We start from the raw sequence: 24,185 nt of genomic DNA on the forward strand, positions 1-24,185 counted from the left end.
TAAGTTTGTGAGCCATATACCTCTAGCCTGAATATGGTTCCACCCTATGATCATTTACCTGCAAAGTTCTATCTTTTGCGATTAAGCAATAGATCTCGCTTCAAAGTTCAAACTGCTACTTTAGATCAGAGAACCCCATGTTTAACCTGGCTTTCATACTGAATCCCAGCACGTAATCAGTACTGATTCACTTGCAGATTCCCTTGAATAATAGCACCACCGTTGGTACTGCAGCACTGCTGCCTCTTTCCTCTATTATATATATCTTTGTAAAGATCTGAATGTATACAGCCAATAATGGAATAAACTAACTGCAGGCTTGTTTATGATTATGGTTTGCAGGTTATTAATATGGCTTCTTCTTCTGCTGCGGCTGATCATGTTCTCCCTCGAGACAAGTATGATGTCTTTCTTAGTTTTAGAGGTCCAGACATGCGCCATAAATTTACCAGTCATCTCTTTGCTGCTTTAAAGGTGAGGAAAGTTGATACTTACGTGGATGATAGACTTGTAACGACCCCAAAATTTCAAGTTTAAAAACTCAAAATTTAAAGTCGCTAAACACCAAACAATCTCAATAAAATCGAAATCATTTAAAATGTCACAGCGGATCATTACTGAGTTCTCAATACAACTAAGACAAACCAATTATTACAAACCAAATTTATAATCCATACATAAAATGGAAATGTAATAATCCTTACAATCACTCACAAATCTCACAAATAAAACCACACCAATTCTCACACACAAATCTACGCTAAAAACCTCACCACAAGTAGGATACGAACGACTTCGAGCATCCAGAGTTGTCACTCAATCTCCACTAATCAACACATGCAGAATTATTCCCTACACCATTGGATTGATGCACCGGGATTGTAAACACAAACTCGGTATGCTTATAGCTCGTATGAGTAAAATGAAAATATAATCGCATATCAATATATACGAAAAATCACAAATCATCAAATATAAATGCACTCATGAGTCAATGGACGGCCCATCTGGTCGTCCCAAGAAATATGAAATAAAACGCTCATGAGAAATTAAGTAACCCTTCTGGTTACCCAAATGCATTTATATTACGGGTACCAAGAACGCTGGTACACATCTGTTACCCCTCTCGTAATACACCGCCGATATTGGATAGCCACCCGCTACCCAACATCCAAAACAATTTGAGTACCCATGAGCAGATAACCACCCGTTACCTCACATGCAGTACTAAGGCAGACAGACTAGAGCTCTAACTGTATCGTAACTTTCGCCCGGCCAAAGGCTAGGTTTCGACTTGCCAAACACGTACAATAATCTCACATCATATTGTACCAAACATCAGGTCCGAAGACAAATCACATTTTAACAATCTCAATGTTAAAAATCACGTACAATAATCTCACATCATATTGTACGAATCAAAATCACATGCTCGATATATCTTGTCATCAAAATGACATCATCACAATAAAATCATAACAGTATATTATATAGCAAACTATATATATATATATATATATTTATTTACCATTTATACGATATATATATATAATCCATTATATCTTATACATGTCATAATTTATAAACACGTCCGAAGACAAAACGTTTAACAATCTCCATATTAAACTCACATGCTTGTCATCGAATTGACCTAATTCAGATGAATTCATAACAGTATATAATATAGCAAATTATATATATATGTACTTATTACCATTTATACAATATATATAGAATCCATTATATTGTATACATGTCGTATTTCAATATTAAAAACTCTTGCAAATATCTTAGAATCACCGCAAGGGTAGATTCGTAAATATGTGAGATTTTACTCACCTTATCGAGTCGAGCGTAATTCCACAATTTTCGAAGATAATTCATTTCCTTGCTTTATAGATCACCTTGAAAAGATAAGAAAAGAATTTAGAAACGTTTCGTAAACCTTTAAATGCCGAAACAGTAATAATCGATTACTGTTCAGCAATTTTAGGTTTTACGAATTTACTGTTCACCGTTACTATCCAGTGTTACTATTCAAGGTTACTGTTCACTGGTACTATTCACGTATTAATGTACAAATACATATCCAATACGTATCGTTATACGAGTACATACTGTTTATGTATTTCTGTACGTATAAATACTATTCAAATGTACGTACTGTCTCTGTAACGACCCTAAAATTTCGAGCTTAAAACTCAAAATTTTAAAATCGTTAAACACAAAATAATCTCAATGAAATCGAAATCATTTTAATGTCGCAGCGGATCACATCTGAGTTTAAAATATAACTCAGTCAAGCCGATTATTACAAACCAAATGATAATTCAACATATAACAAATGGAATTGTATAATCCTCACAACAACCTCACAAATAAAATTACACCAAATCTCACACACAATCCATGCTAGAGCCTCACCACTACTGGATGCGAACGACGTCGAGTCTTCGGAGTCGTCACTCAATCACCACTACTCAGCACCTGCGGAAGTATCCCCTACACCATTGATATTGGTGCACCGGGATTGCAACACAAACCCGGTAAGCTTTACAGCTCGTATGAGTAAAATATTAATATAACTCTTGTCTCATAAAAGACACAACTCCACATCAACACAGTATAATGAAAATCATGAGAAATGAGCAACCCATCTGGTTACTCTAATACTTTCACAAAATGGTAACTAATGAGCGCTGGTACACATCTGTTACCCCTCACTTAGTATACCGCTGATGTTGGGTAACCACCCGCCACTCAACATCCACAACAAGCTGAGTACCCATGAGCAGATAACCACCCGTTACCTTCATGCAGTACTATGGTAGACAGACTAGAGCTCTAACTGTATCGTAACTTTCGCCCGGCCAAAGGCTAGGTTCCGACTTGCCGAACATGTACAATAATCTCACATCATATTGTACCACACATCACGTCCGAAGACAAATCACAATATTTCACATTCTTCGTGATAAAATCATGTACAATAATCACACATCATATTGTACGTTTTAAAACTTTCACGATATATCCACAATAAAAATCATCACAGTATATTATATAGCAAACTATATATATTCGTATTTATTTACCATTTATACAATATATACATAGTCCACTATATCCTATACATGTCATATTTCATAAACACCTGAAAATTTCGTACGATAATCTCACATCATATCGTACCATTAAAATCACACATGCACAATTTTTCTGTCACTGAAATAACTATTTTTAATGAATTAATAACAGTATGTAATTTAATAAACTATATATATATGTATTTATTACCATTATACTGTATATACGTAGTCCACTAAGTTATATACATATTGTAATTCATTAAATAAACACACTTGCAAAAATGTTGAATCACCACGAGGGTAGATTCGTAATTCAGTGAGATTTTACTCACCTTATCGACTCGAGCGTAATTCCACAATTCCTGATGATAATTCCTTTCCTCGATTTAACGATCACCTTGAAAAGATAAGAAAAGAATTTTAGAATCGTTTCGTAAACCTTTAAATGTCGAAACAGTAATAATCGGTTACTGTTCAGCAATTTTTCGGTTTTACGAAATTACTGTTCAGTGTTACTGTTCACTGTTACTATTCCCAAATACTGTACAAATATGCAATTAATACGTATTTCTGTACGTATAAACATTATATACGTATTTTCTGTACGTATAAATATTATATACGTATTTCTGTACGTATAAATATTAATACGTATTTCTGTACGTATAAATATTATATACGTATTTCTGTACGTATAAATATTAATACGTATTTCTGTACGTATATGTACGATTTAAATGTAAATACAAATTCAGTAAATAAAATTTACTAAATTACCCTTTTACAAAATTACTTTTTACATTTACCGAAAGTAATTTATAATTACATTTACCGAAGGTAAAATTTAATTACATTTACCGTAGTAAATAAAAATTACATTTACATTTACCGTACACAGTAAATTACCAAAATACCCTTCTGTCATAACTATTCCCACCGCCGCACGTGGCGGCGCGTGTGGCACACGCGCCACCTCCGGCGGGCCGCGCGTGGGGCCCACGCGCCGAGGCTAACCACGGCGCGTATCACGCCACCGCCGCCCCAAAACTCTCCCTCATCTCTTCCTCCTCCTTCCTACGGTGGCAGACCCTCTCCTACACCTTCCACGCTCCCCCACGCGCCACTACTAGGCGGCGGTAACCCTCCCCCTCTATCTCCCTCCGATCTCATCCCAAACACATCAAAAATTCACCTCAACAATCACATAATCATTCCTAGCATCTATCTCACCTCAATCGATGGTGGGAAGCTCGTCTCGAGCTCGGTGGTGGCGAGGTGGATCGGCGCTGCGGCTTGCAGCGACTGTGGCGACGTCGGGGGTCCTCACGGGGGCGAAGCAAGTGCTGGCAGGCTGGAGGGTGACTGCCTAGGTCCTTGCGACGTTGATAGGCAGGGCGGTGCAGGCCACGGGGAGCTGGAGGTCAACGATCGGCGCGAGGCAAGGGGTCGGGGAACGAGAAGCTTGCGGGGTCGCCTACGGGGGAGCTCGCGTGGTCGTAGAGCGAGGTGGTGAGGACCACGTTGCTCCGGCTGAGGAGATCGTCGGTGATGCGAGGGGGAGGTGAGATTGAGGGAAAGAGAGAGTGAGGTTTCGGGGTGGGAGAGAGAGAGAAGCCGAGAGAGAAGAAAGAGAAGAGGGGAGGCGGCGAAACAAAGAGAGAGAGAAGGGTTTCCAATAATGGAAACCCTAATCTGAAAATGTCTATTTATACTCGTTTCAAAAATCGGAAACTAACTTCCGACGTTAATAACTTTTACGTACGTCGTCCGATTAGAACACGTCACATACTCTCGAACTCGTATCGACGAGCTCTACAACTTTCGTGAAGGAAGTTTTCGCAACCGATCGACGGAATAAAAGTCGATATATACGTTGCGGAAACGTAACGTTTTTCGAATTAAACGTTCCGATAACGTATCCGTTACTCGTTTCATAATGTCGTAACCAATCACCTCCATTCTAATTTAAATTTCACAATTTTATAGAATTCAAATCCACTCAAATGTTGTTTAAAAATTAGGGTTATTACAGTCTCAGTAAATAATAATTACCGTATTACCCTTCCAATATTACTTTTTTACCTTTAGTAAACGTAATTTAAATTTACAATTATTGTTCGTAAATAAAATTTACATTTACCGTACGTAAATAAAATTTACATTTATATTTACCGTACGTAAAAATAAATTACAAATTTACCCTTCTCGGAATCACTGTTCACGCCGCCGCACGTGGGGCACACGCGCCGACACCGATCACGGCGCGTATCACGCCACCGCCGAGCCCATTCTCTTCTCCTTCCTCCCCTCTTCCTTCCCACGGCATCACACCGTGCCTAGGCACCACCATGCGTTTACACGAGCCGCCTAAGGCGGCGGCATCTCCTCCAAAACCCTCATCCTCCAATCTCTTCCAAAACGCAACCAATCAACCAGAAATCAACAATCAAGCATCACAACAAACTAATCATGCTAACCCTCACCTCAATCAAGCTTGGAGACCACCGGAGTTTGGCTTTGACACGGCGGAGGAAACGCAGCAAATTGGAGATGTTGGTGGAGCTCCGGCGCGGCGCGAGAGGGCGCGTCCTTCTTGGGGTTGCCTGCGAGGGGTGGTGCGGTGCCTCCTAGGCCGGCGGTGAGGACCACGTCTCCCTGAGATGGGAGATCGATGGTGAAGCCAAGAGGGAAGAGGAAAGGATCGGATGAGAGGGAGAGAAGGGAGGCGCGGGGTGAATGAAGGAAGTGGGTTTCTGAAAATGGAAACCCTACTTCACAAAGTTTCCTTTTATACCCCCCTCTAAAATCGGAAACTAACTTCCGTCGTTAATAACTTTTACGTACGACGTCCGATTCGAACGCGTCACATACTCACGAACTCGTATCGACGAGCTCTACAACTTTCGTGAAGAAAGTTTTCGCAAACGATTGACGGAAGAAAAGTCGATATATACGTTGCGGAAATGTAACGTTTTTCTAATTAAACGTTCCGAGATCATTTCCGTTTCTTGTTTTATAACGTCGCTACCAATCACATTCATTCTAATTAAAATTCGCAATTTCATAGAATCCAAATCAAATTAATATTGTTTGAAATTTTAGGGTTATTACAAGACTTGAGAGAGGAGATGAAATTGAACAAGCCCTGGTGGAAGCAATCAAAGATTTCGATAATTGTTTTCTCAGAAAATTATGCCTCCTCCAGGTGGTGCTTGGATGAACTTGTGCACATACTGAAATGCAAGCAAAGATACGGACGGATTGTTTTGCCTGTATTTTATGAGGTAGATCCATCACATGTACGGAAACAAGAGGGGAGTTATGGACGAGCATTTGGAAGTCATAAAAAAGAAAGACGTTTCAAGGACAAATTGCTCATTTGGAGGGATGCTCTATCAACTGCAGCTGATCTATCTGGCTTCGACTCCAAAAATTATAGGTACGTAAGTGTTCCTCTTGTATTAGCTTGTACTTTTGTTAAGTATGATTCAAATTACACATTACCTGGTATCCACTAGTTTTTATGTATATCTGCTAGGACCGAGACTGAATTAGTTGAGACAATTGTCAATGATATCTTGGCGAAATCGAAGTGTAACTTGTCAACTATTGTGACGGGCCTGGTTGGGGGTGAGAGTCAGATTCAACAAATTGAATGTTGTTATGCGTTGAAGCACAAGATGTTGAATGCTGCCCGGTAGGTATATGGGGTATGGGTGGTATTGGTAAGACCACCCTTGCTGATGCTGTGTTTCACCGATCCTCTTCTAAATTCAATGCTTGTAAATTTCTATCTAATGTCAGGGAGGAGTCACAGAAACGAGGGATACTTCGTCCGTGTAATGAACTCTTTCAGAAGTTGTTAAGAGGACGAAAGTGTAAGTATTGACTCTCCATCTATACTGTCAGATGTCTTAGACAGCTTGTCTCGTACAAAGGTCCTCTTGGTTCTTGATGATGTGAATGAGTCAGAACAATTAGAATGTTTACTTGAAGAAGTTGTGTTCGGCTGGGGGAGTAGAGTCATTATAACCTCCAGAGATAGGTGTCCATTGAGAGGAAGAGTGGATGGTGATCATATATACAAGGTGAGTGAATTAAACGATGCAGATGCTCGGGACCTCTTTCAGTTGAAAGCTTCCAAAGTTGCTGGTTCCAAAATATATGATTCAGACTTGTTGAACGAAGTAGTAACTTATGCTGAAGGCATCCCATTAGTTTTTACAGTTTTGGGTTCCTTATTTCGTAGCTGCAATAGCGAAAAAGACTTCGAGGATAAGCTAAAAACTTTGAAAGAGTTTCCTGACAAAAAAATCCAAAGTGTGTTGAGAGTGAGTTATAATGGATTACAGGAACGTGAGAAAGGGATATTTCTTGATATCGAATGTTTTTACAAAGGGAAGAAGATGTCTGATGTTGAAGGGCTGATAGAAATGCATGGCTTCAGTGCACCACGTCAGGGAATAATAGTTCTGGTCGATATGTCCCTCATATCAATTTCAACAAGTGATCACCTAGAGATGCATGATTTGGTGCAAGAAATGGGTATGTCAATTGTTCGTGAACAATGTGCCTCTGATCCGGGAAGACGCAGTAGGGTGTGTAGTGTTGAGGATGCCTATAAAGTATTGCAACATAATACTGTAAGTGCCAAGCGCCTGTATTTATTGTCATTCTTTATGCTAATCGATCTTCTTCACAAACATGCTTCTAAAATCTTTTTTCGCCCGATGCTCAAAGTTATTTATATACATCCTAACATTGTTCCAACCTCTGTCAAAATTCTAATATAAGTTTTTCTTTATTTGTAAAAAAATTGGTACCCATGCATGTAACTTTCCTTTATTCGTTGTTATTATTTTATAGGGAACTGCAGCAATTGAAGCCATGTTTGTTGACTCAATTAAGATTCGAGATACACAGTTGAGTCCTACGATCTTCATGAATATGCATAACTTACGGCTGTTGAAATTTGATGCGCGACCCATATTTATGTCTGGAAAATTTGATATCAAGTGCAAAGTGTACCTGCCTGATGGAGGTCTCAATACTCTTCCCGAAAGCATTGATATCTCTACTGGAAGAACGACCATTTTAAATCTTTGCCAGCGGAATTTGTTCCACATAACCTCATTGAGCTTCATATGTCCGGTAGTCTACTTGAGAAACTTTGGAATGATGGCAAGGTACGCTCACCAAACCCTTCTTGAATAACTACTGTAATGAGAATTTTTCATGTTAAGTTTCCTTCTATATATTCTATAATTTGTGAGAGGATCTCGGCAGCTTAAAAGTGATAAAGACTTTGTCAGGATCCAGATCTTTCTCACAGTCTAAATATTGAGGTGATCAATCTTAGTGTGTGTGTAAGCTTGGCTGAAGTTCCTTCATATCTTGAAACTCTCGCCAAGCTTACCTCCCTGGATCTGAGTGGGTGTGCAAATGTTACAACTTTTCCGGATAAGATGCCATGCAATATGAAATTCTTAAGTCTGTCTGGTTGCGGGCACCTGACTAAAGTTCCAGATCTCTGTCATTGTGCAAATATCGAGAATATAGATCTCATTGGTACAAACATCGAAAATTCTTCCACTCACCGTGTGAACGACTGGGGTGACATGGCATTATTATATCCACATATTTGAGTCAATATTGAATTTTGCTAACTCTAATATCATTTCCCCGTGAACATTTTGTTAAAATAAAAAAATAAAAAACAGTAACTTCTATAAAGAAAAAAAATCGAAGGACGCTCCTTTGTTTTCAGCTTTCTGGTTTTTCTCTCCCTCACCAGTGATCTCTCTCTCTCTCTCTCTCTCAAACCCATAAAGCCGGCGAAACTTTTCTCTCTGCCGCACCGCCAACCCACCAAATTGTCTGTTCCTTTTCCTCTTCTTTACAAAAGCCAAAAGCATCCAATTGCATGTTGGATTTAAGCTCGTATTCCACGAAATCGGTGAGGAGGCAGTTTGTGTTCTTGAACTTCACCGGCGAGAATCGAAGTCTTGGCAAGCTCTCCTCTTTGATTTTGGTAAATCTATTTATATCCTAAGTCTGCTCACATTGAACCGTAATATAACATTTTCTTCTCTCTTGTCCATTCTCTGCACCGACTGCACGTCGTCGACCATGTTTATCTCTTCTCACCATGTTTTGAATGGTTCAACCGTTTAACAACATCTTAATTAAATTTTGTTCAACTTAGAGAAATAAAAATTCAAGTCGAAAATGAAACAAAAATTTGAATAGAAGCTTCTTAATGAAAAAGGAAAGGAATATGAGTTTGCTGGGTTTAGAAAGATGGAGACGAACATGGACCACTAAGACTCAGTATATGATAATTGGTAATTCTATTTTTACTGTTTATTTTTTTGGAGCAGGCTAAGTGGATAACAACGCGTGCGGTTTATACTCCGTTAGTGAAACTGCAGGTGAAGGTCCACAAGGTGGATGGAAGAAACTCCGTACAAACATATATGAAATTCCTTTATATTTTCGACATCTTGACAAGCTTACATCCCTGGATCTGTCCAGGCAGTCCAGCTGTGATTTGCGGGAATTACCACTTAATTTGGAATACTACAATCTGCCAGATTGTCGTCTTCTTGATTGAATTGATAATAGTATCTACAAATTAAGTAGTCTTAATTTTTAATGTTCAATTCTGTGATGCATGGCCTACCTTCTAATATGGTTTATGCTCTTTGAGGGAACTTACCATCAGAGGAAGTGTACAAATTCCTGATGGTCTCATTTGCTTGTCCACATTGCACATTCTAAATTTAGAAGAGAACGATTGAGAGCGTATCGAAAGCATCAAAGATGTTTATGGCCTCGTATTCTGAAGTTAAGCAGATGCATCGAGCTTCAATCCATACCAGAGCTCCCAGCGCTACTAGCAATTTTGGAGGCAGATGGGTGCACGTCATTGCAGAGTGTGGCAAGTGCAACAACGGCCGTAGATCAATTCAGAGACCATTATTACCGCGAAGACCGTCTTATCTTCATCGATTGCGAAGATTTGAATGAGATTTCAAGAAGCAACATAATGGATGATGCACGGATTAGAATTATGCGAATGGCATCATCGGGATTTCATAAGAAAGATGTACGTTTCTGTTTCTCGCACACACATATATATACACTCACTTTTTATAATTCTTAATCTGACTTCTCCTGCGTATACAGCTCGATTGTCGATACGGACCATTACCCCCGAGGAGGATACGGTTAGAGTCATCTACCCGGGAAATGAAATTCCGGAATGGTTTAACTATAGGGCGGAGGGTTGTTCGGTAGAATTTGAGTTTTCTTCAGATCGGTTTCATATGACATACTGCTTGGGTTTGGCTCTATGCGTTGTGGTGGCAGTGGAACCGAATCGTCATTTGAGTTTAGTTATGAGTGGAATTATGTAACCAACTGTGGTGAATGGACTCAAGGCTATGGAAACTCATTTGGAGACACTGGCATCAAGAGGCTATACGCAGATGAGGAGAGTCAGGAAACAGATCATGTGTTATGGTCCTTTATCAAGGGAAATCATTCAAGTGCAGTAGCCAGTCCCGTTCCTTTCACAGAGTACGGTAAAGCGTCTTTTCACTTCCACTCCCAAGATGGCAAATTGAAGGCATGTGGTGTTCGCTTGTTGTGTGATGTCCCTTTGCAGGAGTTGGTAAGAACTCAGGACTCTTACACTTCTCGGGTATCTCTGTTCAGTACATGATATTGGTGGAACTAACTAGGCCATGTCCATTGACTAAATAACAATTATAACAATTAGGGTAGTGAAGTTTGCACACCAAAAATTACAATCCAGTGAATCCATACATCCATACCCCAATTTTTACAAATGAAAAGATATATATGTCCATATATGAACAATTTGAAGAGAAAAAAAAACAATGATAGTTTTGAGTTTTGACATTTCACTAGTAAAACTTATAGAGTTATGATGTGTGGATTGTAATTTGGGTGTGTAGTGTGGTAACAATTATTAATTGAAACTTTTGATTTTCATTAATTGATACTGATAGCTTACATAATTGTACTCACTGCTCAGGAAGGACCCCATGAAGAGAATGAAGAGGCTGGATATGAAGAGGAGGAAGACCCCTTGGATTTTGAAGAAGCGCTGGACTTTATGATGGAATCTGATAATGAAACCCGGGACGGAATCACTTCTGATGATGACCCTAAGTCCCCAACCCATGAGCATTAACTTGGAACCACCCAGGGTTGATCTTATATTCACTGTCTAATTTTCTATTTTTCATTACTCTATCGCTAAGGACGTTTTAGGACTAGTTTGAGATTACACCTTTAAGATTTTTTTTTGGTCTGACTTACGCCTTTAAGATACAACATCAGTTATTTGTGAAAGTAATCAGTTACTTGCGAATTTAAACAATTTCGTTTTTGGTAGATATTACTCTTGAAACTACAGTTAAGACATAAAATATTATTTTTCTGTGATTTAATTGACAACAACTTTTAAAATCAACACGTATTACATATGTTGTCAGTGATGAGTAACTTGTAAAAAAAAAACTGTTTTTATTTGATTTACCCAACACAATAAAATTCAAAAATTTAAATGGAAGCTTATTTATATGAAACTAGGCCATATAGCTTTTGGCACCTGAAGTAAATGTCTGCAGTACTGCCTCAGTAAAACAATCTAGGGTCTTTGGGACTCTTGGCTTTTAATTTATGAGAGTTTATTCAGAGTACTGAGGTGTATTTGTACAAATTAAAATAAATAGTAGATTTTATTAAATATTTATTTATTTATTATTAAAAAAATATCAATAGTGGAGACTTAGATGGTCCACTTACAACTTGATACATTGAATAATTTTCCTTTTATAGTGTTTCAAATTACATTTTATGTTCCCGCAATTGTCCTTCTATTGTTGCTGTACTTCATTTAAAATCTAGACTAAATGATCAATATATCTAAATGTAATTTCCAAACAGAATCGTGCTCTGCCACCCTTGTCTATGCTCGATCATTCACTATTCAGCTGGAAATACTTCCCAAGCCGCAAATGATGAACCCTCCTGGGTCTCATAATGTCATAAACTTGCGCAAATAAAATCGGGGAGCACTAGTGCTACACTGCTACCACAACCTACAACGACTTTAAAGAGTTCCTCGACTCATGTCCCCCCCCCTGCTAAAATCATTCCTTGTATTTGGACTTGCAATTAACTACCTATGAAAATAACCTGGCTGTTTTAAGTTACCAGTCTAAAACTTTAAATACAAGGCCTTTCTGAGTTTTCTCTATACTGGGTCGGGGCCACGGTCGGTTTAAATCGAGTGGGTTATGACCCGATCCACCTTCATCATCGGAGCCCCGCCAAATGCATCAAAAAGCACACCTTTAAAATCAAAACCAGAGAAAGGGAAAGTCACGACGGCGTCTATGATGGAGCGAAATCGAGGCACCACCGGAGAAACCCGTTCTCCCAATTTCTTCGACCGACAGCGCGATTAGACTTATCACTAAGGTATGCAATCAGAAACTAAGATACTCATAATTGTTGGATTTGTAGCACTTCCACTTAGCTCTGTTACCCTCGTATCTACATACAACTGAGTAATGTATGATCATTTCGGTGCATACATTTGTTTTTTACTGTAAAAGTGTGAAACTTGCCCAGTTGCCCTTGCATATTTTCAGATTCTTCATGTTTTATGATACTACTACATTTAGTCCAGATAACAGATGACTCATGTATTGGGTTTAAGTCTTATTTTAAAGATCTGCCGCGGTTTACCGATAAGTGATTTCCAAACGTCATGATGGCCTGGCGGGCTCTATGTTTATTGAGTTGGTAGATATTCTACTATGAATCAATTTGGGTCGTTCGTGGATAGCTAGTTCTTAAATGTCGGCAGCTAAATGATCCGAATGCAAATTAACTTGACGTGATTTTATCATTGTAAGTTTGTAACCGTCTCATTCTGTTATGTAGTTGTTTTTTCCAGCATGATATGTAAGTATCGCCATGATGAAGCTAGTTGATGAACTTTGTACTCTGCATATGTGCTTAGAATAAGTTGGAGACCCATTTGAGATTTACCAGTGGGCAAGTTGCTTTTTTAAGTTATTCATGGTTTGCCTCCATCCGTGATTTGTTTCTTCTGAGACAAAGTCTTGGTAGCTCTAAGATTAGTTGCAAGGGCAATCAGTAAATTAATGTTCTATCAATCTCCAACTTTGAATCATATTAGGAGACTGACTAATTGACTAGTAGCTGGTGAGAAGATGCCAAGATGTTATTAATATAATTATATAAACTAATGCAAGCAGCAGTTAAATTAAGGAAATGTCTTTTGTGATTGACGGCTTTGGTTACCACAAATAGATTTAAGATATCTTATTGGCTTAAAGTATTGGTTTAACATTGAATCGTTGCTAGATGGACTTGGCTGATATATAGAGAATTAAAGATAGACGCTTACATATGAAAAGAGCAATCTCATGGATTGCGAGACAGATGTAAATGATGCATGTTGAGCAGAAAAGATGTATATTGGGTTTAAGGAAATGGCTTCCCTGAATCTGCAAGTGACCTCTGATATACTTCCCTGGAAGTTCAATATCTTAGCTGGTTGCTTCCTGAGTCAGCAATAGATTTCTCTTCATAGCACTACTTATTTGTAACTTGCATGCTCTTCCTTATTGAATTTTCAAGAGGTAATTTAGATCAGAGTACCATCATGTAGTTCTGCCTTGTTTTATTTATATTATCTATCTATGTTATGTTCTAAGGTCAAAATATTATTAAGTCAATTATTGAATTGGAACACTAACTGAGGATTCTATATGAATATGGATTTGCAGGTTATTAATATGGCGTCCTCTTCTGCTGCTGCTGATGTTCTCCCTCGAAACAAGTATGATGTATTTCTTAGTTTTAGAGGTCCAGATACACGCCAGAAATTTACCAGTCATCTTTATGAGGCTTTAAAGCGGAAGAAAATTGATACCTACATTGATAATAGACTTGAAAGAGGGGAAGAAATTGCACACGCCCTGGTGGAAGCAATAGAGCAATCAAAGATTTCGATAATCGTTCTATCAGAAAACTACGCCTCTTCTACCTGGTGATTGGATGAACTTGTGCATATACTGAAATGCAAGCAAAGATACGGACATATTGTTATACCTGTATTTTATGAAATAGATCCATCACATGTACGAAAACAAGAGGGAAGCTATGCAGGTGCATTTGCAGCTCATGAAGTGAAAAACATGGACAAAGTGCTCAGTTGGAGGAAAGTTTTGTCAACTGTAGCTAATTTATCTGGGTTTCATTCAAAAAATACCAGGTAATAGACTTTGAGTTTGATTTTTTATTATCTTCTACTTTTGGTAATTTGAATGACCTCATACTAATCAAGTACATATTTCTGTTCTCCATGTGTTCTAGACCCGAGTCTGCATTGGTTGAGATAATTGTGAAAGAAGTTTCGAAGAAATTGAATTGTGACTCGCCAAATATTTCGAGAGGTCTATTTGGGATTGAAAGTCAGATCCAACAAATTGAACTGTTATTATCCGTTCAAGCACAAGATGTTCCGATACGCAGAGTAGGTATTTGGGGCATGGGTGGTATTGGAAAGACCACCCTTGCTAATGAGGTATTTCTCCGATTCTCTTCTGATTTTGATTCATGTTCTTTCTTTGCAAATGTTAGGGAGGAGTCAGAGAAATATGGCATACATCATATGCGAAATAAACTTCTTTGTGAGTTATTAGAGGAGGAAAGCCTAAATATTGGCTCTCAATCTATAGGGGCACATATTTTAAGCAGGTTGTCCCGTACAAAGGTCCTCGTTGTTCTAGATGATGTGAATGATTCAAGCCAAATAGAAGCTTTACTTGGAGATCAGGTTGTGTTTGCATGGGGAAGTAGAATCATTATAACCTCTAGAGATAAGCGCCCGCTGATAGATACAGTTGAAGATGAACATTTATACCTGATGAAGGGGTTGGAGATTGATGATGCTCTTCAGCTTTTTCATTTGAAAGCTTCTAAAAATGACCTTTCTAGAACGACTTGTTTGGACTTGTCAAGAAGAGCAATAGAGATTGCTAAAGGTATACCATTATTTCTCACAGTTTTGAGTTCCTCATTTGGTGATTGCAAAACCAGAGAAGATTGGCAAGATGAATTGAACAGGTGGCAGAACTTTCCGAACAAAAAAATTGAAGATAGGTTGAGACCAAGTTATAATGGATTACAAGAGGATGAGAAGGGAATATTCCTCGATATAGCATGTTTCTTCAAAGGGGAGAAGAGAGGGAAGACAGAAAGAATATTACAAATGCATGGGTTCTCTGCACGGAGGGGAATTCAGATTCTCATCAATAAGTCTCTTATAGCAATTGACATAGAGGATCACCTAGAGATGCATGATTTGCTGCAAGAAATGGGTCGGTCCATTGTTCGTGAACAATGCACTCATAACTCTGGGAAGCGCAGTAGGTTATGGGATGCCAAGGATGTCTATCAAGTATTGAAAAACAAGATGGTATGTGCCCATTTAATTCATTATCATTATATCCTTTGTATATATAAAATTGTATCAAATTAACATATAGTCTAAGGATATTTATGTATTCTCACATGACTATGTTAGTTGATTTGCTTGATAATGTATAGTAGTAAGTTCTCATCAGTATTTATATACACATACATCTATATAGTTGATGTATCTCTAAACTAGTAAAACAAAAAAAGTAACTTTTACGAATCTATGTATAAGTGATATATATTTTACTCTGTACTGTATAATGTTACCAATTTGTGCTTTCGTAAAACAAAAAAAAGTGATTTAAAGGAATCTAAATATAGTTGATATATAGATGTATCTCGAAACTAGTAAAACACAAAAAGTAACTTTTACGGATCTATATATAAGTGATATATATTTTACTCTGCGCCGTATAATGTTACCAATTTGTTCTTTCGTAAAACAACTATGTTGCACCGATACGTCAGTCGGAGCCGTGTCGCTGTATCCGACACGTCCCGACGCGCCGATACGACACGATACGCCTTTTCTCCGTATCGGACACGCCACGTGGCGTATCGTAGAATGTTGACTTTTTCGATACGTTGACGACACGCCACGTCATTATTAAACAATAAAAAAAGCTGAAAAACCCTAAAATCTAATATAATCGTCTCGCCGTTCCTCTCCTCCGATCTCCTCGCGACCGCCGTTCCTCTCCTACTCTTCTGGGTTTCATCACTTTCATATTGAGAACAGATACTTCCCCAACAAGGGCCCAGTACCCGGCTCTCGTTGTACTAAAGCTGCTGCTGCTTCTTCTTCTTCTAGTGATCAGAAACTGAACCAGGTGAACTATCTATACTGCATTTGGACCCAAGTTCATGTTTTTATAAGTGTTTTTGCCTGTTCAAGTTTGACATTCTTGCTGCTTATGTTGGGTCTCTTAAAATTGGGTCTTTGAGTTTGCATTGTGCTTGCTATGGTTTAGTTGCTCAGTTGCCTTTGGTGTCGGGATGCAAGGCTTATCATTGCAATTAGTAGTAAGGATTACGCAAAAATTGTTTAGAGTTGCATATTGTTCAACCTTTTGCTAGAAGATTGCCATAGAAGTGTTGCTCTTATTTTATATGAAGGTGTATTGGTGTTGGCTATTTGGTTGTAAAATTGGAGCACAAGTGTTTGCTTTTGTTTTCTTTGAACTGTTTTTCTCAAGAGGCGAGTGATCGAATTACTAAAACGTAGTGCACAGCTCCTGTTTCCTATGTAGTTTCATTTCGTATAATTTTGCATCGTAAAGCTCGAGCGCTCTTAATCAGCTGGTTATTTGCTAGACTTTATATTCTGTTTGGCGGTTGTTGCGTAAATAAATTATGAATTCTTGGTTCATCTTCTTTTACTTGCAGGTAGCCAACAATGTAAGCGAACAAAAGTAAAAACTTCAAAGTTGCTTCAGGCCAGAGAGTTATAAGGTAATGTCATTGCTTTTAGTAAAGGGAGGTGTAACTGCTTGGAAGTAAATTGTTAGTGTTGTCTGTAAGCTAAGCTGCAACTTAGTTGTAGGTATTATGAAGTCAAGAAGCTATCTTTGTGAAGAAAAGTTGTGTACATCAATGAGAATTAAGCTGTAATAATGTTTAGAATGTGCCAGCTTCATATCTGATAGTGTAGGTATTAGCTAACTAGCTAATCAATCTACAATGTATCAAAGTGAATTCTAATGATTTTATAGCTTTCAAAGTATTTTGATATGATTGTTTGGTTTGGAATAATTCTTATTTGAAGTGGCATGTTCTTTCCACATCTCAGGGAGGCTGTATCAGAGTAATGAGATAGATATCTGGAGTGCTAGAGTAATTCTGTATATTCTACTTGGTGGAGTTACTGGAGTACCTCCATTTTGGGCCGGTAAACACAGTTGGAGACTGGCATTGGGCAGATTAGGAGCTTTGTGTGAGCAAGTTAAGTATGAGGTTTCACTGTTTTCAGTATGAATACTATGTAGTATGATGTTAAACTGCATTTTTTGACTATTTGATGTTATTTCTTAAACATTGTTATGCAATGGATAGATTTTACAATTTTATAATAGTATTGTTAATTTATTTTATGTATTAAAAATATATATAAATATTTTTTATTCGCCGTGTCGGAGCCGTGTCGAAAGAAGAGTTTTTCAAATTTGCCGTGTCGCCGTGTCGCGCCGTGTCGTGTCGCCGTGTCCGTGTCCATGTCCGTGCAACATAGTAAAACAAAAAAGATTAATTTTAATGAATCTATGTATAGTTGGTATATATTTTACTCTGAATGGTGTTACCAATTTGTACGTTAATAAAACAAAAACATTAACTTTTACGAATCTATATTAGTTGATATATATTTTACTTTGTATGGTGTTATCAATTTGTACTTTATTGTTGATCCTCAGGGAACGACAAGAATTGAAGCCATAAGTTCAGACATATCTTCCATTCGGGAGTTACAACTGAGTCCTAACACCTTCAAAAATATGCACAGCCTAAGGTTGCTACGATTTTATGCACATCCAAAAATGGTCACCAAAATGCACCTTCCTGAAGGTCTCAAGTTCTTACCTGACGACCTTAGATATCTATACTGGGAGAGCTACCCTTCTGAATCTATGCCATCAGAATTTTCTGCGGACAATCTAAGAGAGCTTCATCTGCCCAATGGCAAAGTTAAGAACCTTTGGAATAATAATGGCCAGGTAACATCAGTTTTTTTAAATAAAATTTTAGCAAGTAATATAGCCATGCCATAATGTTTTACCAAAGTTATTTATATATATTTCAAATAATATTTTACAGATATTGTCGAATTTAAAGAGGTTGAATCTTAAAGGATGCGAAAACCTGACTGAAGTTCCGGATTTTTATCAGTGCCCAAATATTGAAACATTAGTTCTCAGCGGTTGTACAGGTTTGGTTAAACTGTCTGTTAAAAAGTTTGATACGCTTACTACTTTGAAACTTTCAGGCTGCTCGAGTCTTGAGTTTTATCCGGAGATTCCTTGCAATGTGCAGAACTTAGATTTGTCTTGGTCTAAGCTTACTGAAGTTCCTGATCTCTCTCAATGTCCAAATATTAAGAAATTGTATCTGAATCATTGTGCGGAGCTGGTTCGACTTCCTAATGGATATCTTAAACATCTTACCAACCTTACCACTCTTAATATGGCACACTGCTCAAGTCTTGCAATTTCTCCAGAGTTACCATGCAGTTTACGAACCCTAGATTTGTCTTCCTGCTATCGACTGACTGAAGTTCCTGATCTCTCTGAGTGTCCAAATATTAAGAAAATAGATCTCTGTTGGTGCACAAGCTTGGTTCAACTCCCAATATTAAGAGATTTTGACAAGCTTACTCGTTTGGAGCTGGCAGGGTGCTCTGGCCTTAAAGCTTCTCCACAGTTACCAAGCAATATACGACATTTGGATTTGTCTTCTTGTTCTCAACTGGTTGAAGTTCCAGATCTCTCCGAGTGTCCAAATATTGAGGATGTAGATTTCAGTCGGTGTTCAAGTTTGGCTCAACTCCCTAATTCCACATTCAAAAATCTTGACAAGATTTTTCGTCTGCAGATGGCAAGGTGCTTGAGTCTTAGAGTTTGTCCCGAGTTACCACCCAATATACGAGATTTGAATTTGTCTAATTGCTCTCAACTGACTGAAGTTCCGGATCTCTCTGGCTGTCCAAATATCGAGACAATAGATCTCTGTCATTGTACAAGTTTGGTGCAGATCCCTGATTCTTATCTTAGAAATCTTGACAAGCTTACTTCTCTGTATCTGGAGGACTGCTCGAGTCTTAAAGTCTTCCCCAAAATACCAAAAAATGTACGACACTTGCATGCACCTTCTTGCTCTCAGCTGATTGCATTTCCTGATATCTCCGGGTGTCCTAACATTGAGAGAGTAGATCTCAGTGACTGTACAAGTTTGGTTCATGTCCCTTCATATGTCAGAAATCTTGATTTCTTTCGACACCCAAATATTAGGATTAAGCTACTTGGTTGTACAAGTTTGGACCAACCCCCTTCAATCATACGTAAAAGATTTTGACAAGCTTGTACAAACTTGTTTGGGTCTTGCTGTGAGAAAGGTATGCATGCACCTCTCTCTCTCTCTCTCTCTCTCTCTCTCTCTCTCTATTAATGTAGTGGTAACAACTGTTCAGTGTGTCCTGGTTGACGTGGGATTTTTTCTAAATATTTCCCTTTTGGTGTGTGGATGTGCATTCTGAATTTCTGGATGTGGTACATGAAGAGCTTCTGGTCGTCCCTGGTAACTCCGAGCCGCACACTAGCTTAATTGTCAAGTGGTGCTTAGCTTGTTAAATGGCATTGCCACTCTCAAATTCGCTGCAGGAGATGGTAAGAACTCATAACTCTTGGTTCTGAGAAAGGAGTCTATTATTTTTCTTCTTCATCACCTGATATTAATTCATTGCTTGAACTCATTAATCTGAAACTGCATTTGTACTTGGACAGGTAGAACATGCATGATCCAGTTCCGGCCTGCTGCACTGGGAGATCTTATAGCAATGCAAACAGAGGTAGCTCGTCGAGTGGTCCTGATGTTCAGCATGTTTGTGGGAACAATTTTATTGTGTTGCAAAAATCCCCTTTGCTGGAGGCAGTAAGTGGTGACGACTTATAGTAAAGTATTATCTGTTCTTCCTCGATACTTGATTTTGCTGAAACTAATTACTTTATCCAATTCTGGTGATGTTACAGGTGACGATTTGAAAGGGAAAATTATGCCAAATGGGAATCAGAGTAGAGACCAGTGGAGCAAATAGCAAGCAGAAATTTGACTAGGCCTCAGGGAAAATGTAAGATTCCAGCTGATTGATGTTGCAAAAGGGTTTGCTTTCTTACACACTGGGATCAAACTTGCCATATATCACAGACATGGAGGGAACATGACATACTCTTGGACTCAGAATGAAATGAAGGCGAAAGTTGCTGGCTTTGGTTTGGCCCAGAAATCTTAAGAGGGGCACACTGTCTCGACTACAAGAGGTACTATCTGCGGACAGCTGACAAAGAAGAGATGATGTTTACAGCTTCTGGCACTGATATTCTTAACTGAGATCATGAGTGGGAGCTGGGCACATCAAATTTCCGAACTAATTTTAATTCAGTGTTGTATTAAATATTTTTTGCTATGCGATCTTTTGTACATTGGTGACTAATACAAGAAATTGATGAAATAACAATTCGTTTAGCTGCAACAATGTTTTGATCTGTAAAATTCTCCATCTTCCCTTTTACAAAATGCTCAAATGTTGGCGGATCAGTCTTGGCTGTCTGGTGTCGCACGAGTGAAATTGCAGATGCATGCAACTTCAATCCATACCAGAGCTCCCACCGCTACTAACAATTTTGGAGGCAGGTGGGTGCACGTCAGTGTAGAGTGTGGCAAGTGCAACAACGGCTGTAGATCAATTCAGAGACAGTTATTACCGCCAAGACCGTGTTGACTTCATGGGCTGCAAAAATTTGAACTAGGTGGAACTAATTGCATGGTAGAACTAGGTCATGTCCATTGTCTAAATAACAATTAGGGTAGTGAAGTTCATGGAATCCAAGAATTACAATCCGCACATCCATACCCCAATTTTTACAACTGAAAAGATAAACATGTCCATATATGAACAATTTGATGTGAAAAAAAAAAGATATTTTTTACACTTCACTAGTATAACTTATGGTGTGAATTGTAATTTGGGTGTGCAAATTGCTAGTGTGGTAACAATTATTAGTTGAAACTTATGATTTTCATTTATTAATACTGACCCCAGGGAGAAAATGAAGAGGTTCTTCACCAGGGTATGATACTGAACAAAACGCTGAATATGATGAGGAAGGGCCCTTTGATTTTGAAGAAAGCTCTCAACTCCGGCTTTGTCTCGGGATGCTTGGCTTTTATTCTCTACTGCTTCAAGAAGTGATGGAAGCGAAGGTGTCCGCTTGTGCGGGAATGTTGGAAGATGTAGGAGATACTTATAGATTTGTAGTGGTATGAATTAAAGATGGTTGACAAGAAACCCGGGAGAGAAGAAATGTGAATTATATATTTGCGCAGGTGAGCTGAACTTCAGGTGTGCATGATGTAAACAAATCCCAGAAATGCTATTGATTGAATCACATCATTCAAGTTACATGTTTGACTTGATCAAAAAAGTTACATGTTTGACAAATATCTGATACATTAAAACTGATACTTCTCTAAACATGTGCTTATAACAAATACAACCACTCAGTGCCTTTTTGTTTTAGATTCGCTTTTGGAAAGCATCATCCCTGAAAGCTTGTTGACCTCATACAGTAATCCAGCAGAGAACAAGAAACTGCATATAAAAATTAAATCATTAACAACATTGAAACATTTCAAACATCATTATAGACACCGGTTGCAAGAGTTCAAGACACTTGAAAGATTTTGAAAACCTTATATAATCAAATGGAATTATATGCATAAAAACTTGCTGAATCTAAGATGACAATGGAAAAATAATCGTAACTTAAAAGGAGCTGCAGAAGCAAAAATAATGATCCCCTTTCTTGAATCTAGTGTCTATTTCAAAGCATACTATTTCATACATAAATATTGTGGTAACAAAATATTAAGATTTGGTCAGTAGCCTACTGATAAAACATAAAAGAATAGGGTCATAAGGGGATTAGACCCATAACATGTACACCTGAGGATATACAATACCATGACTAGTAAAGCATGAGCTAGCATTACCATGTAGTGATACAAACTCGATGGACAGTGCTAGCAGCAATAAGAGCAACTGCTTCTGCAATAATAACTGCAAATGAAAGAGTTAAACTTGGTCAGATTATCCTTTTGTTTTACGTAACATATCAAGAAATAGTCTGTGCATGGAGAAAGTGTTTCATGTATAGACGAAAAAGAACCCTAAGAAGTCCAGCACACCACCAAACTAATCTATAAAGAAAAATCTATATTGATTGTTCTTCATTAATATTTTTTTTTTCACGTTAATTGTTTAGTTGTCCATCTATATCTCTGGTCAATACTACCATCTGAACAACTGAGTCTCTTCAGCTTTCTGCTAATACCAATAGAGAGAAGTAGCAGCGTTTGGTGATATAGTTCAAAAAGTTAACAATTATTCATGCAATCCTTTCTTAGTATTGAAAATAAAAAGCAAGGTCTGATAGTGTTTGTAAAATTTTACAAGCAAGGGATTTACTGAATATGAATAGCAAGGTCAGATCATTTTATAAACAGCACTAGAAAATGTTATTCATACAGATGTACTAAGGAAGCAGTTCGAATTTAGCAAGGAACTTACAATTAGCTTAATGTTACACCCATCTTTCTCTTCCTCAAGAAAGATCAAACAACATTTGTAGTCTACTGGGTTGCTGGAATTTTAGATTTGCACTCTCTGCCTTCCTTTTTCTGGATATTCGTAATAGACACTTAGGGATAGGCTGGTCACAGTGCAAGACATCTAGACATTCCATTTATGAGTCCAAATCTATTTTTCAAGGACAGTGGCATGTTACTGATGCTTGTGCATATCCATAGTTTCTTTGGATTGAATAATTAAAAGGACAGAACTACTTAGAGTCATGTCCAACAAGCTGGAAATGTTGAATCTTCCTTACATAGCGCAATCTACGGTAGGGGCTTAGGTGCCCACAATAGATTTTGATGTGCTTTGCCATTTTGAGGACCATAATTCACACTAACTTTCTTAGACGGAAAACAAATGCAAACGAAAACACACTCACCAGCACCCCAGCCAGTCTTCACGCCAGATGTTTCCTGGTAGTTGCCAATGAACTGCAACAACAGAAACCAATGCCACATGATATAAGCTCCCTGTATAAAACTAATTCAATGCAAATTTCTCCCAAATGAGCCTGAAAACTTACAGTGAGCAGCACAAGGAACAAGAGAGAACTAATGAAACCCCCGAGAATCGTAAACAACTCAGTTGATGCCAACTTCCCTCTATACATCTCTTGAAGTGACAGAATCACAATGAACAAAAGGAAAGAATACAACATCGAGCTCCCCGACCCCGCCATGATCCTCTTCTACCTGCATTTCAAACCATACCAAACAATGTCAACAACTAAACTTTCAAATTCATCCCATAATTTCTCCATAAATAAACTACAAGATCGTGACAAGGGTTTTTCTGGGTTCATCAATTTTCAAAGTAAAGATACAATCTTTAACAAAATAGAACTAACACCGCACCAGATCTCCAAACTTACTCACAAATTAAGCAAAAAGCTACAATCTTCAATGCCCAAGACTATAGTTTGAGCACAGTGAAAAGCATTGATGTAATCCACCATGAAAACCAAATAAAATTCAACCCAAAACAGAGAGCATACCTCAGAATCCAAACAGCGCTACAGTCAGATCCCTCTTCAGTCAAAACGCGAGCTCCGAACCCACTTAAATACCCAGTTGGCCAGTACTAGTCACAAGGTCATTGTTGTAATATAAATAAACTCAATGGACAAAAGCGTCCAACGAGAACAA

At 38.1% G+C, this 24,185-nt stretch overlaps 5 protein-coding genes across 6 annotated transcripts; 4 read left to right on the forward strand and 1 right to left on the reverse strand.

The window, feature by feature from the left end:
* Nucleotides 1-384: 384 nt before the first annotated feature.
* On the forward strand, nucleotides 385-19,737 carry LOC126782309 (disease resistance protein RPV1-like). Of its 2 annotated transcripts, XM_050507528.1 has the most exons (6): nucleotides 13,550-13,798; nucleotides 13,946-13,998; nucleotides 14,107-14,433; nucleotides 14,535-15,639; nucleotides 18,050-18,349; nucleotides 18,450-19,737. In XM_050507528.1, the coding sequence occupies exons 3-6, from the start codon at nucleotides 14,357-14,359 to the stop codon at nucleotides 19,701-19,703; spliced, it is 2,736 nt and encodes a 911-aa protein (XP_050363485.1). In that variant the 5' UTR covers nucleotides 13,550-13,798; nucleotides 13,946-13,998; nucleotides 14,107-14,356; the 3' UTR covers nucleotides 19,704-19,737. The 2 variants fall into 2 exon arrangements, with proteins under 2 accessions (XP_050363484.1, XP_050363485.1); XM_050507527.1 differs by lacking the exons at nucleotides 13,550-13,798; nucleotides 13,946-13,998 and adding an exon at nucleotides 385-424 and having other exon boundaries at nucleotides 14,025-14,433.
* Nucleotides 6,208-6,819, forward strand: LOC126782332 (disease resistance protein RPV1-like). The gene is made up of 2 exons (XM_050507551.1): nucleotides 6,208-6,528; nucleotides 6,628-6,819. The coding sequence occupies exons 1-2, from the start codon at nucleotides 6,218-6,220 to the stop codon at nucleotides 6,788-6,790; spliced, it is 474 nt and encodes a 157-aa protein (XP_050363508.1). The 5' UTR covers nucleotides 6,208-6,217; the 3' UTR covers nucleotides 6,791-6,819.
* Nucleotides 6,802-9,744, forward strand: LOC126784206 (disease resistance protein RPP2A-like). The gene is given in 7 exon segments (XM_050509688.1): nucleotides 6,802-6,928; nucleotides 6,999-7,732; nucleotides 7,956-8,154; nucleotides 8,157-8,275; nucleotides 8,365-8,387; nucleotides 8,389-8,665; nucleotides 9,562-9,744. Coding segments are annotated over 7 exon segments (1,662 nt in total).
* Nucleotides 8,861-11,433, forward strand: LOC126782330 (uncharacterized). Its single transcript, XM_050507550.1, has 4 exons — nucleotides 8,861-9,120; nucleotides 9,470-10,197; nucleotides 10,278-10,764; nucleotides 11,152-11,433. The coding sequence occupies exons 3-4, from the start codon at nucleotides 10,444-10,446 to the stop codon at nucleotides 11,308-11,310; spliced, it is 480 nt and encodes a 159-aa protein (XP_050363507.1). The 5' UTR covers nucleotides 8,861-9,120; nucleotides 9,470-10,197; nucleotides 10,278-10,443; the 3' UTR covers nucleotides 11,311-11,433.
* A 2,017-nt stretch (nucleotides 19,738-21,754) lies between the features above and the next one.
* Nucleotides 21,755-24,097, reverse strand: LOC126783637 (uncharacterized). Its single transcript, XM_050509142.1, has 5 exons — nucleotides 24,035-24,097; nucleotides 23,564-23,732; nucleotides 23,420-23,471; nucleotides 22,398-22,464; nucleotides 21,755-21,996 (listed from the first exon to the last, which is right to left on the reverse strand). Exons 2-5 carry the CDS (start codon nucleotides 23,717-23,719, stop codon nucleotides 21,906-21,908), a joined length of 366 nt encoding a protein of 121 aa, XP_050365099.1. The 5' UTR covers nucleotides 23,720-23,732; nucleotides 24,035-24,097; the 3' UTR covers nucleotides 21,755-21,905.
* Between the last annotated feature and the right edge of the window lie 88 nt (nucleotides 24,098-24,185).

Source organism: Argentina anserina, chromosome 2 (genome assembly GCF_933775445.1).
Source record: "Argentina anserina chromosome 2, drPotAnse1.1, whole genome shotgun sequence".
NCBI classification, from domain to species: domain Eukaryota; kingdom Viridiplantae; phylum Streptophyta; class Magnoliopsida; order Rosales; family Rosaceae; genus Argentina; species Argentina anserina.